Source organism: Haliotis rufescens, unplaced genomic scaffold, assembly GCF_023055435.1.
Source record: "Haliotis rufescens isolate VD_foot unplaced genomic scaffold, xgHalRufe1.0.p SCAF_4, whole genome shotgun sequence".
In the NCBI taxonomy this organism is placed as follows: domain Eukaryota; kingdom Metazoa; phylum Mollusca; class Gastropoda; order Lepetellida; family Haliotidae; genus Haliotis; species Haliotis rufescens.
Genome location: NW_025964112.1, coordinates 18,383,059 through 18,398,031, shown reverse-complemented (window position 1 = coordinate 18,398,031; position 14,973 = coordinate 18,383,059). Strand labels below are relative to the sequence as shown.

Sequence of the window (14,973 nt, the reverse complement as noted above, 5' to 3'; positions counted from 1 at the left end):
AAACTGGACTTTAATAGCCAGTTAACACTTTTGCCTCGGGAAGATGTCTTTCACTGGAATACTGTTAAAAGCGGCGCAGAACCCAACTGACTGACTGACTCACTCAACTAAAAATGCTTAACGCGGACACATGTAAACTGAAAAGGAGTGTCATTACCTATTCATTATCACATTTACGAGTTGTGTATTATCGGTCTATTTATTACATTATTTGTCTAATGGCACAGAAGCCGCGCCTTTCGCCATCGGACCTGGTATGCTGGCGAGAAAGTTCTTAACAGCCCTAGGAACCAACGATCTAAAACAAATAACCTATGTAGTTTATCTATCGATTGTCAGTACCACGACACAAAGAAGACTGCCACTTTACAAGACGTCCGACGCAGAACCCTCTTCACTCGTGTGCAGCGTTCGACAGGAAAGATTTTAAAGGTAACAAGCAGCATAGGAATAAATAGAAACAGTGATGGTTTTTCGATGAGGTATTCATGTACAGGGTTTCCCTGACCGTGATAGGCTCGATAAGACTAAAATAAGTGTGTTATGGGTCGTTTCATGCTCCTTGAGCCGCAGCCAGGAATCAATGTAAAACTCCTGCAATGGTTAAGTACATGTTGACAGATAAACGTTAGATGCAATAAAACACGACTTCAAAGGCGAAAGGAGTGGTCGTGATTTGATTTCGACACACCTCGAACTGGGTTTTTTCTGTTTGCTATCACTGTCGTATTCATCAAATGTGAAAGCGATGATCAGCAAGTTACATTTTGAAATACAAAAATAAATTGGTAATTGAAGGTAAAAAAATAGCGGGACATTGTATATTGATTAATAAGGCAGAGTTTCAATAAAATGTTTTTTTTATTCTGCTTGCGGAAACATGTGTAAAGCACCACACTTGAGAAAAAGGCAGCATCGCGATAAGAGATTGATTAATACTTAATTTTTTTTACATTATTATAATATTACTAAACAGAAGAAAAAACATCATAAAGGTAAAGTTCATAAGCGGGGAGGGTTATTAACATTTTTTAAAGACATGAAAGTTTAATCCTTTGTTTCGTTTAATAATTCCAATGGTTGCTTGAAATTTTAAAAAGAAAATTGATGTAATACTCTGAATTGACTTCGTTGTTAACACGTGCACCAATAATCAACAAGCAATTCTAGTTGACTGCAGGTTAACTATTTTGGTATCTGTCAGTATTTCTAATAATTATATTTAAGAAAACAATAACAATAAAACGTGAATTGCTACACGTTGCATAAGACCAAGGCAGCAATATTCTCCTGTGCCAGGGAAAAGCTCAGAAAGTTCAGTGACGATTACTGCGACACGGAAGGGAAAGGATCTCGAAAGCTCGAAGTGATGCAGGTCTTAGACGTTTACCACTTCGATGAAACCAACGAGCACGGGTATGGTGCTGACAAACCTAGAAACGTAATCGGGACGAACCGGATTCGAACCCACAATCATAGGTTTCTGGCGTACCCAAGGGACGCAACTCAGCACAGCGAATTGCCGTAAAGATCTGTTTGGGAAAGAAGTGATATGCCATGCTTGATTACCCAGTAGTTGTGTGCCAGTGTGACCTGGGATACGTTGCCATTCAGCGGAAACAAACAATCACTGCTCATTCATCAGGTTATGACACAGAGAAGGAATTGTACTTTTGTTATTGTTTATTTCTAATTTACAAAATTACCTGTTAATGATGTCTCTTTGTTTTTGAAAATCACAAAAGCATATTGCACCATAGCAAGACATCAGATAATATGCCGAATATTCCAACCATTTCATGTTTTTTGAAGAAATAGTTCGTTCCTTGAAATACTGGAATTGGTAATTTTGCTTCAGGCTTCTCTGTGATAAATGTGTTTGCTGGAATGGACAAACGATAATAGGAAAGATATTCTCGTAACTATGTAAATATATTCGCCTGTAAATTCTGCAAATATGAATGTGAACTCCATTGTGATTGCGAATAGTTAATATTTCTCAGCGACACTGTGAGACTATAGGAGTGCTCATTAACTCAACCCTCTCTGGTAGGTAGCGTCACAGAAACAGACTTTAAAGGATAGTACTTGCTGGTACTCTGCCTTGCACTCGGCATTACGCCAATACTCACGCTCGCACCCACGCACGGTATATATGCTTCAGTACAATAATATTGAACATAACAGTAAACCTCATTTCAGCTCACCCCCACGACCTCGTGTCCGTGTAAGTGCGTATAAATAGCATCTCTTGAGGTATACAAGCTATGATCATGATAAGAAAAGTTTTTCACTTTGTATAAATTCATTGGCACTGCGCCGATGTGTGTCTGTAGTTGTGAATTAGTTACAGCAAATAGATTGGATAATATAAGTATCAGATGAGAAATGTCTGGTAAGACCTATCTCAGTAAGTCAATGTATCATAATTTACTACATGACGTAAAAATGGCCGACACGTTCGTATAGGAAAATGAATACTGCAATTAAAAAGTCGCTCGAAACACCACACATCAGACACATCTTATAGCTTTCTATCCAGCACTGCTGACTTCGACATGCGTTAAGTTGGGGGTTGAGAATTAACTGTCGTCAGCTGTCCCGAGTCCGCCACATACCTCTTCAAGGACACCGCTCTGGTGTTATTTCAATATGCTGATATTTCCGGTCGATACCAGTTGACTTCTCGGTTAGCTGATTCTAAGACAGACAAACTTACTGCCTGCTGTGATATCTTATTCTAAAGATTCAAATAGTGTAAGAAATCTTTGTGACCTTCTGTACGCGGGATATGCGTACGTATATGTATTCTCTCTCTCCCCCCCCCCCCCCCCCCCCTCTCTCTCTCTCCATTTCAAAAAGAGTCCAAGAACAAAGTGAAGTCGCAATCGTGAATGCAGAAGTAGTTCAGTAGTTAAAGTTCAGTTTTTGTAAAATTGTTTGTTCAGTTTTGTGCAAACAGCCTATTCGTTTCGTTGCTGTGAGAATGGTACATGTACCACTGATCATTTAATCACATTGTTTACCCACTAAGGATACCACTGTTAGACAGCTGTTAGAAAAATAAATCCTCTGTGCTTTTCAGAGGGAATATGTACACATGCACTGTTTCACAAAGTGATCTAAATACTGAGACTGTCGTACGTCTACACTGACGTCAGTCTTAGGCTAAGCTCGTCTTGTTGAATAGTACTGAGGGTAACACGAGGGACACACAGGAAGTGAATATTTTGAAGAATGTATACAATCATCACCTATTTCATTTGTCAAAGAGCGAAGCATTATACTGTACATGTATTCACAACGGGTGGGTAATCACTTTAATTATATGATTTTTGGTACATGAATTTTATTTGTCGTACGGTGAACATATATATAGCGTTATCGAATGCCTGACTTCTCTCTCTAATTAGCTGTTTACACAGAGGCAATATGCTTGAGTTTATCAGACATGCAATATATAACATTAATTTCCTTTACTTTGAGAAACTTTCAAGTTTATTATATTGTCTTTTAATTACAGCTGCACCTGTCGCGAAAAGGGTAGTATTTTCTGTGGAACTCTTCATCACATGTTAAAGAGAATTATTATTGAAGCGTCCGTAAAGTGACTATTTCATGACACTGACGAATTTAAACTCTACTCCAACTTTTCAATTACACAGTGTTGCATGACGCATGAAGGGTACATTGGACGTTCGTCCGAGCTGACTCCTACCATTCACTTATCATTTAGCTGCAACAAAATCAGGAACAATTCTTGTGCGAAACCAGTTTCTACGGAAGCGTAGTAGGGCCACGGTGAAAATTGTTTTTGTCTAAGTATCTCCTACGTAGGACTTATTATCTCCTACGTAGGACTTATTATCTTCTACGTAGGACTTAGTATCTCCTACGTAGGACTTACTATCTCCTACGTAGGACTTAGTATCTCCTACGTAGGACTTACTATCTCCTACGTTAGTGATTCTAGGCCATACTTACTCCTACGTAAGAGACAGTAAGTCCTACGTAGGAGATACGAAGTCCTACGTAGGAGATAGTTATTCTAGTCCATACTAAGTCCTACATAGGAGATACTAGTTCTAGGCCATACTATGTCCTACGTAGGAGATAGTAAGTCCTACGTAGGAGATACTAAGTCCTACGTAGAAGATACTAAGGCCTACATAGAAGATACTAAGTCCTACGTAGAAGATACTAAGTCCTACGTAGGAGATACTTAGACAAAAACAATTTTACCGTGGCCCCACTACGCTTCCGTAAGTTTCAAACACCCAGTCACGGTATCGGCAGTTTTGTTTCGGTTTGCTTGCTTGCTTGCTTAAAATTCATCAAATTTAGCTCACGCTGTTGCGCATTCGTGCTCTATAAACCTATTCGGTTACCTACATAATACCTCGGGTAGAACATAGAGTTGGAGGCCCACTCCGCCATAGTTCGATCAATATGACGGTCGATTTTAAGAAAAAGCTTTAAGGAGCTATGTAATTTAATACACGGCAGAACGTATGTAAAACTAGGGGATACTCGCAAAATAACTTAAAATATCCAAAATTATGCGAGTTTCTAGTGATGGTTGTATGATAATAATGAACGAATTGGGAGCACAATACAACCGGTACTGAAGGAGGTGAGCATTGAGGATTCCTGCACGTTGAGAATGGTCGTTGTCGTTCTGAAAGACAAAACGTCAACCCACACGCCTTGCAAATTGGATAACAAAGGGTATCAGTATGTTTTCGCCAGTGAGCTTCCTTGCACAATATGGATTGGGGTTCGGTCAGACATACTGATGCCATCCCATACCATAACCAATCCACCACCAATGTCGTCGGTTGGCAATATGACAATCTGTAAGGGGCGGCGCAGCACGTGGCCGTCGAGCATGACGATGAGCTTCGTGTAGATTATTTCTAATCGTATGACCCGTAAGTCGTACTCTAGTAGCCAGATGAAAGTGTTTGCACCAATCTGATTCGCCCTTTGAGCTCGACTTCGAAGAGCATGGTTACGGATCAATCGATCCCGTACTCTTGTCGTTGACCTAACGCCCTGAACGGGGTCATTCATCAACATTTTGTTGGTACCTGTACCTTAGTCTGCTTATCACAGGCTGTGAAACATTGAACGTATTTATCACTGCATGCTGACTTCTGCCAGTTTCCAGCAAGCCAATAGCCAGTAGACTGTGTTATAACACGTCGCATTGCTTGTTCACACATAAACAATAAATGAATCAAGTAGATCACAACTGTATTCATTTATTGCTATTCATTTAAGCAGAATCAATAACATTTAAAAATTAATGGTCCACAGAGATTAAACGACCTTCCTTGAAAGGGTCAAAATCAGGAATGACACCCTACAACTCAGCCCGCTTCAATTATGGAAACCCGCTTTTTCAAAACGTCCACTCGGATAGCGTATCCATTCAACCTCAAAATCTAACAAAAACGTCTTTATTTTACAGTCTCGATAAAAATGGTCAAAGTCCCATCTCTCGGCGGTCAACGGTTGTGGAGATACAGGCCCCTCTTTCTATTGGATACTTGGTATTAACATTTATTTTCCTTGATCCCTTACTTCTTTTGTGAGGTATACTTTCCGTACAAAAGTGAGTGAGTGAGTAAGTTGGGTTTAACGCAGCTTTTAACATTATTCCAGTTATATCACGGCGTGTCAGCTTAATGTGGGAGTAAAGCCCGAAGTGATGCAGGTCTCAGACGTTTACCACTTCGGTGAAATACACGAGCACGGGTATGGTGCTGACAAACCTGGAAACATAATTGTGGCGAACCGGGATTCGAACCCACAAACATAGGTTTCTGGCGTGCCCAAGGGACGCAACTCTGTACAGCGACTGGGCCACCCGTCTGCGAGCCATTGGTATGTTTGAAGCAGGATCGAGTCAACGTGATGTTGCAAGACAATTTAACGTCCACAGAAACAGTGTTTATGGCAACGTTGGCAACAGACGAATGCAGTCAGAGACCATCCTCGGAGTGGCAGGCCACGCGTAACCAATAATCGACAAGACAACTGGATTCGAACAACACACCTACGAAATCGATTCCAGCCAGCAACAGTGACTGCAAGAAGCATCCCTGACCTTCGACGAATATCTTCACAAACCGTACGTCGTCGCCTCAGATGTGCAGGGATTGTCGCCAGAAAACCCACCAGACGTCCCATTTTGACAGGAAACCACCGTCAAGCACGTCTACAGTGGTGCAGACAGCGTCTACGCTGGACGGTCATGCAGTGGGGACAAGTTCTATTCACTGACGAGTCTCGTTTTCATCTCAGCCACAGCGATGGACGGATTTGAGTGTACCGACGTCGGGGTGAACGTTACGTCAATCATTGTGTCATGGAAGAAGATCGGTTCGGGGGCGGCAGAGTTATGGTATGGGGTGGGATTACAGCAAGACAGAGGACCCGTTTGATAGTGGTAGGGGGAAATCTCAATGGACAGCGCTACCGCGACGAGATCATCGGCCCTGTTGTTCTTCCGTTTTTGCGTCGTCATGGCCCAGGCTTTACCTTTCAACATGACAACGCCCGGCCTCATCTTGCTCGAATTGTTCAGGATTCTATTCAACAAAACAACGTGAATGTCATCCCCTGGCCGGCTCGCTCCCCTGATCTCTCACCAATCGAGCATATGTGGGATGAGTTGGATTGGCGCCTTCAACGTCAACCACGTGTTCCACAGACACTCCAGGAACTTCGAAACATGCTCCAGCAGATATGGACAGATATCCCACAGGACTTTGTGCGACGCCTGATCCATACCATGAGACGAAGATGTGTTGCTTGCATCGCAACCAGAGGTGGACACACCCGCTTTTGGCATGTTCATGTTATTTTTATGAAATCACGCATTTTCTGAAGTCAGTATGGCAAATTAAACCATTTAAACACTTACAGGAGTCTTTAATCTGTTGCAAACCGAAATTGTTTCATATTTGGTAAAAAAACATTTTTCATTCAATTTTATTCAATGTCACAGGAACTTTTGTTGTTCAGTATATTATTGAATTTTCTGTCCCTTTTGGCCCTTTTGACAGAGAGGTCCATCACACTAATGTGATTGACAAGATTCAGGATAAACATGGCAAATATGCATACCTCACTTTCGAAATGTCACGCTTGCATCCCAAGTACCAAGTTGTCCGACTCCCCATTGTTCTCGGTGTCTTAGGTTTGGTACCTCCTAATCTACTGACTGACATAGAGAGAGAGAGAGAGAGAGAGAGAGAGAGAGAGAGAGAGAGAGAGTGTCCCAGGGGTTTGCTACCAGGAATACAGCCCTTCTGACATTCTGGGTAATGCAGAAGGCTGCTGCGTTGGGGAGTCTTCACATACTCCGAAAAGTTCTCGGTGGGTTCGACTTGGCAGCGCTTCCTGGTTCCTGGTGAGAAGTTCGAGCCTGACTGTGCCAGGATCACCCAAACCGTCTTTGCTGCATTTTATATTTTTATCTGTAAAATATTAAGTTGCCTGACGCCCGCACTGCAGTACCCTGCCATGCGACAACAGCCTATATACAAACCAGGCAATCAAATGGGAAATTCAGTGACACGCTAGCGCATTTATTGATTTTGTTGAAACTAAAACAGATTTTGAATACCTCTGCCGTGTTGCGTGTAACGATTCTGCTGCTTATAAGTAAAGAAACGTTTAAGAATTATGTTCGTTTTGCAACACAGTGGGGAAAAGGGGGGGGGGGGGGGGGGGGGGGGGGGGGGGGGGGGGGGGGGGGGGTGGGGGGGGCGGGGCACTGATCTCATAGTGAAACTCGGGGAGTTCGGTCCAGCGGAAACATCAACCCAGTAAATATAAAACGTCAACGCCAGATGTGGCGCTACACAATTATTACCCCAAGTGAATGGATTAGTGTGCATTCAAATTACACTCCTAGCTCTGGGGGAGTTTTCCACCCAAGCTGTCTGTTACATTCACAATCCTATCTCATCCTGCTGGGTACCAATTTGCAGGCGGATGAACAGGGCCACTTATATTTCTTGCCTAATGAGACACTGTTTTACATTACAGGTGTTTCAGTGTGGGGTCATTATTAGTCCTAGATACTGCCAAGAGTCAAGCTTGCAGATCGCGGACACCCATCTGCATTCTCTCTACAAACGGATTTAGAAAGAGGAGGTTGTTGGTGGATCATATTATTCTCTGTCCAGCATTATAGAGTTCAGAAAACTGCTGAAGAAGTTTGCATGTGTTTAAGAAACATAGATTTTAAGAAGGCTTATACGCAGGCAGATCGAGATTGTGGCGCAGAGTAAAAGAGTCTGTGGGAAAATGTTATTGGCGCTCAAGTTGGTGTCAAGTATTGTGTCCGTATTATTCGCCTTTGTACCTAATGGTTCAGCATAAATCAAGGTGTTGTTTACTCTCTCTCGCCACCTCTGTTGCAAATAGTGAATATCTGGTGTTGTGGAAACAAGATGGTTATAAGCCTTGAAAAATAAAATAATGGACATTTCAGAGTGCCCTCTGCCCCAAGACAGATGTTAATTTTGTATGTATGCGTCTTCCACGTTGGGCAGATTTCATTTGCCGGAACAGGAAATAGTCACTGGGGGCTAAGTCTGGGCTGTAGGGTGTGTGATTTAACTGTTCGAATCCACATTCATATATGGTGGCCTGTGCAATTCTCGACTTGCAAAAAATAGGATACAGCGTGTTAACATACCACGGCGTTTCTGGCGAATAGATTTTCGCAATTCTTTCATTACATTAGCATAATACTGTCCATTGATTGTAGTTTTTGGTGGTATGAAATCAATCAGTAATATAATATGCCTCTTGCATATGGTGGCCATTACCTTGCCAGCCGATGGTTGAGTGCAAAACTTCCTCGGAGGCGGAGATATGGGATGCTCCCATGTATGGATTCCAATTTAGTTTCTTGGTCCCAGTGGTGGATCCATGTTTCATCACCTGTCACTAGACGAGAAAGAAATCCGGCTTCATCAGCAATATAGAGATCAAGGAGGTCTCGGCAACTTTCAGTTCTGTGATGGCGATCTTGAGCTCTGAGGTTTCTAGGTACCCATCTTGCAGATACCTTGGACATACTAAGATGCTCATGAATAATGGTTCCAACAGATATTTGGATTTCCTCTTTCACTCGTCGGTCAGACAAAATTCGTCTTTCTATAGCAGCAATGGTTTCTGGTTGGGTTGCATCTCGGGTCATTGTCTATGGACTCCCTACCCCTTTTAAACGGTAGAGACCAACGGCAAACTGTGGAATAGCCAGGAGCATCCTTATCCATCACTTAACACATGCGATCATGGATTTCTTTTGCTTTGCATCCCTCCTTGGTAAGGAACTTTATTACAGCGCGTTGTTCATGTTTGAGAGAATCCATGATTGTGACCATCCTTCGGTGAATGAAGCCATCACATCTAACTTATTGTTGTGGCTGGAACTTGTTATGACACGTGTCAACCTGATGTTATGACTGGTGTCACACCTGCCACAAGTTGACATTGTTTGTGTAAACACAAATGCCCAAGTTGCAAACCTTATTGAACGCCCCTCGTATGTCGACGGTACTGAGAGAAGCAAGTTACCGACCTATACATTATTTTAGATTTGTTATATCCTATACCACGGTGTCCTAATTCAGATGTGGCGTAGCAGCCCTACTCATTGAGGCTGGCCGTTAAGAGAATGTCCCAGCTCAACCTGTGGTAATGGTATGAATGAAATTGGGGATGAAATGCATGTTTTAACTAAATGTCTCGTATGATGAGCGTGTAAATATATGTTATGTTAAGATACCGGGTTTTTATTAAGATGGCAAACCAAGAAAAGGTGTTATATTTCTTTACCAGCCCATATGTCACCTTTCACGCCAGAGTCTGCTGTTACATATACTCAGCAACAAAAGTTCATGTGACACCCCTTTTTCCAACCGGCTGCATACAAGAAAGACCTTTCTCGTGTTCAAAACGGATGCGAAAATATGAAAACATGAAGCACAAACGCCCCAAACGCCCCTCCCCCCTCCCCCCTCCCCAGTTACCAGCGTCCGTCAGGATCGTTGGATTCGAACCACCCATTTGCGAAATTAGTTCCAACCTGCAACAATCACTGTGAGAACCAGTCAGACTTCCAATTCTGACCAACATTCACCGCCGATTGCGCCTTCAGTGGTGTAGACAGCGAGTGCATTGGATGGCAATTCAGTGGAGACAGGTTCTGTTCACCCACGAGTCTCGTTTTCACCTCTGCAACGGCGATCGCCGAATACGAGTATACCGACGTCGCAGTGAACGTTACTCTCAGAACCATGTTGTCGAGGGAGACCGTTTCGGAGGAGGCAGTGTTATGGTGTGGGAAGTAATCACTCGTTTATATGTGATCAATGACAATTTGAACAGGCCGCGTAACCGTGACGAGGTCATCCAGTCTATTGTGCTGTTTTTGAATCAACCTGGCATGATTTTTCAACATGACAACGCCCGACCCCTTGTCCCCCGGATTGTTCAACACGCACTTGCTCGCTCTCCAGAGCTTTCTCCAATTGAACTCATGCGGGATGAAATGGAAAACCGGCTCCGACGTTTACCACGTGCTCCGGCTACAGGACATGAACTGAGAGATGGGGGCTGGTGGAGATATGGGATGCCATCCCACAATACTGTGTTAGACGTTTGAACGCGAAGGAGATGCACTGGATGCATCCAAGCGAGAAAGGGACACACGGGCTACTGACGTGTTCTTGCATCTTCTCTTGTCATAACGTCATATCTGTGCTAGACATGTGTAATTAAATGAGTTAATGTATTTCACTGGTCCATTGTCTGAAAAAATGAATTCTTTCAGATGTGTGCATCTGCTTTGATCAGGTTCTTGTTTTATGTCGTGCCACAGGAACTTTTGTTGCAGAGTATGCAATGTAAACGATGATATAGTTTGTACAACCAGTTTACAATATATCATATCTTGTGGTTTTATGTGTTTAAACATAGTCAACAAAATATTTTGACCGTCTTTCATAAATCGTTGAGCGATTGGTAATGGGTATTTTACAAACATGTATATAAACACAACCGTGAAGACTGGAGTAGACAACACAACACCTGAGACTATAGAAATGGACAACGTGACAACCGGGACGACAGGAGTGCATCAAAAGTACCGAGTTTCTCTACACACACTCTCTGAACACCGTACTGATCGATGTATTGGCAGAACTCCCGAAGGCAATACAGCTATTTATGTTTATAATTTGAAAAATTTATATAATCCAAAATGACAGAGTTTGCAATCGTTACCTTTTCAGAATTATGTAGAGGGGAATGTCCGAGTAACTCTCCATTCCTTAAAAATAATGGAGCAGAGGCCCCGCAGGGGCCGAGGCCCATTATTTTTAAGAAATGGAGAGTTACGAGGATATTCCCCTACTTAAAACTCATCCCTACTTTTACACTTTGACAAAATATTCTGTAGTTGAAAATATTTGAAAAATAAACCAGAACTCTTTGTTGTCTGTATTTATACTGCGTGAGTCGACCTTGCGTATGATTGGAATTATAGAGCCCCGAACAACCGATATTTATGTTACCTTATTTGTTTTTTCTCGTCAAAGGTTTATCTAACTATCTATAAATATGAACATTGTTGTGGGTAACCTGCTCTAACACAAAATATGTACATATTATTTTGAGCTTTTAAGCATTATGCAAAATAATGAAAATATTTAATAGTTAATTTCACATCATGCCTTCATATGCCGCAGTAGCTGATGTTGACAATTACACGTTTTCAAATCTAACGATGCGGGTTCGAACTCCGCTGGCGACACATGTTTTCGGAAAAAAATGAAAATATTCACTTGTAAATAAATGAAAAAAATAGTTCCGTCTGTTCAAAGTGGAAATTATTTCAAATGTTGCTTTAAGATAATGTACAGTTGACAAGCAACTCTCCATTCCTGAAAAATAATGGAGTGTTCAAACAATGGAATGACGTCACAGATGTGTTTTAATTGAAAATAAACCCACGCTACTCACATCGTTATAGTGGAGATCGCTTGTTTGTTCACAAGGCCAATCGCTGATGTATTTGCTATGGAGGAAACATGTTGAAGAGGAACGTCGAAACGTGAAGGAACGACACCGTGTCTCATTGCTGCATAAAATAGCACATGCTGAGGCTCTGAAACCCTCCACTTGTGCGATAGGTCCATCATTGAAACTGTTGGGGTCAACGCATGACTCCACTACCTTGAAACCCTTGAAGTCACTAGCAGATACAACATAGCTTGTTAGAAGAAACACCAGGGCTAGATAACTTTTGAAACCCATTTTCTCTCACACGAGCAAATGTGTGTGAATAAACAACCTGTTGTATCCCTGGAAGTCTTATGAAGAAAAATTATGTTTGTATGTAGAGGCAATATTAGCCGCGTGACCAGATCGATATCCTGCCTTCATGGGAACGATTCATTGATTGCTGATTGACAGATAACAGATATAGTGTTGTGTCTCCTGTAAAGGTATAACATAGGTTAAATTATGCTTGATCATGTAGTGCTACAGTTGAAGTGTCCTCCCTATTTAGACTACGTTTAAGTTGTAGATTCACATTTTCTGAACCATATTCCAACGTACTGCTTATTTGGCATGTATTGAGTGTGAGGACTGTTATGTTTTACCATTTATGGACCGTTTTACAACAGTTCTTTTTATTCTGTTGTTGACAGCTCCACTGACACGAGGTTTAATGTTGAAAATGTATCTCTACCATGAACGAAACAAGATCGCCCAAACTTATACTAAACTCATGGTATGTAAACTTGGTCAAATGCATAACACTGGTCAGCTTTATGGGGTTCGTGTGACCGGAAGACGGTTTCCTTCATTTTCAGCATACTTTGACATGTTTAGCGTGCAGGTACAAATGGTATTTATGTTATATATACTCAACAACAAAAGTTCCTGTGACACCAATATTTTAATATTGTAGTACATGTATTGAATCAAGTCACAAAAACGCAACTGCTACAGAAAAGCATGCATTCCATGCAAAAGTTGATTTTTATGCAAACCCCATGCATCTCATTACCCAAGAATGGGTATAAAAACATATGCGTTAACGGGATTCCATATGCATTGTTTAGCATCGTGTGAAAACAACCACTCACAAAAACAACAAAATTACGCAATTATTCAACATTACGAAATGCCACGCCTTTCCGAAAATGAGCGTCTGCGAGCCATTGGTATGCTTGAAGCAGGATCGAGTCAACGTGATGTTGCAAGACAATTTAACGTCCACAGAAACACCATCTGGTGTTGTGAATATCTTCACAAACCGTACGTCGTCGCCTCAGATGTGCAGGGATTGTCGCCAGAAGACCCACCAGACGTCCCATTTTGACAGGAGACCACCGTCAAGCACGTCTACAGTGGTGCAGACAGCGTCTACGCTGGACGGCCATGCAGTGGGGACAAGTTCTATTCACTGACGAGTCTCGTTTTCACCTCAGCCACAGCGATGGACGGATTCGAGTGTACCGACGTCGGAGTGAACGTTACGTCAATCATTGTGTCATGGAAGAAGATCGGTTCGGGGGCGGCAGAGTTATGGTATGGGGTGAGATTACAGCAGGACAGAGGACCCGTTTGATAGTGGTAGAGGGAAATCTCAATGGACAGCGCTACCGCGACGAGATCATCGGCCCTGTTGTTCTACCGTTTTTGCGTCGTCATGGCCCAGGCGTTACCTTTCAACATGACAACGCCCGGCCTCATCTTGCTCGACTTGTTCAGGATTCTCTTCAACAAAACAACGTGAATGTCATCCCCTGGCCGGCTTAGCTCCCATGATCTCTCACCAATCGAGCACATGTGGGATGAGATGGATCGGCGCCTTCGACGTCAACCACGTGTTCCACAGACACTCCAGGAACTTCGAAACATGCTCCGGTAGATATGAACAGATATCCCACAGGACTTTGTGCGACGCCTGATCCATACCATGAGACGAAGATGTGTTGCTTGCATCGCAGCCAGAGGTGGACACACCCGCTATTGATTTGTAAATTGACATTTTGGCATGTTCATGTTTTTTTAATGAAATCACGCATTTTCTGAAGTCAGTATGGCAAATTAAACCATTTGAAGAGGAATCTTTTATCTGTTGCAAACCGAAATTGTTTCAGATTTGGTAAAAACATAACTTTGCATTAAATCTTATTCAATGTCACAGGAACTTTTGTTGTTCAGTATAGATTCGTAACGTACATTATCAATCATGAATGCAATTGTTTCGGCAAGTAACTGCAATAGTTAGTTAATAGTGGTGACTAACGGACGATTTTCGATGTTCCCGCCATCCCGCCCGAATATTGGTGCAAGCTCACTGTCTCACTATCTCACTTAGAACATGACGCCACAGAATAGCTTCCAAGTATAGCATACTTTTCACAAACAAGTGTATTGGGTGGTCGTATCTTGTCCAACCGATGGCTTATCATAAGTAACAACGTATACACATGGAAATTAGTTAAGCAACACCCGAATATTCTCAGACCGGGCAACTTTAATCAACTAATGCAAGAAATGTGTAAAGGCTTTCCATACCAAATCAATTATTTACTGAAAAGAAAGGGTTGAGGAGGAACATAGCCAAGACTACCATGAAATAATGTGTTTTTTTGGAGATGTTACAGACTTGGAAAATGACTTAATTTCATCCAAAAACATACGAATGTCACTTTCGTGGCACAGACTAAGCTGTCTGTACCATGCACACTTCTGGTTCACGGAATTGAAGAACAATGTCCTGCAAGTCCAAATATTGACTTTCCATCATTATCTTGTGTAACCTCCCTGAACCCGAACAACTTCTTCAAGATGCCTCCTCATTCTTTGGATCAATCGCTGGATTTGATTCTGAGGAATTCTGCCTCAGTTCTCATGCAAAGCAGC

General features: G+C 42.1%; 1 protein-coding gene across 1 annotated transcript in view; it reads right to left on the bottom strand.

Moving 5' to 3' along the window:
- LOC124149254 (fibrinogen-like protein 1) overlaps positions 1–12,380 on the bottom strand; it is a 39,852-nt gene extending 27,472 nt beyond the window's left edge. Inside the window, exon 1 of the mRNA XM_046520715.2 lies at positions 12,052–12,380. Within this exon, the coding sequence (XP_046376671.2) occupies positions 12,052–12,345 (294 nt within the window). The 5' untranslated portion in view covers positions 12,346–12,380. The remainder of the gene's footprint in view (positions 1–12,051) is intronic.
- Between the last annotated feature and the right edge of the window lie 2,593 nt (positions 12,381–14,973).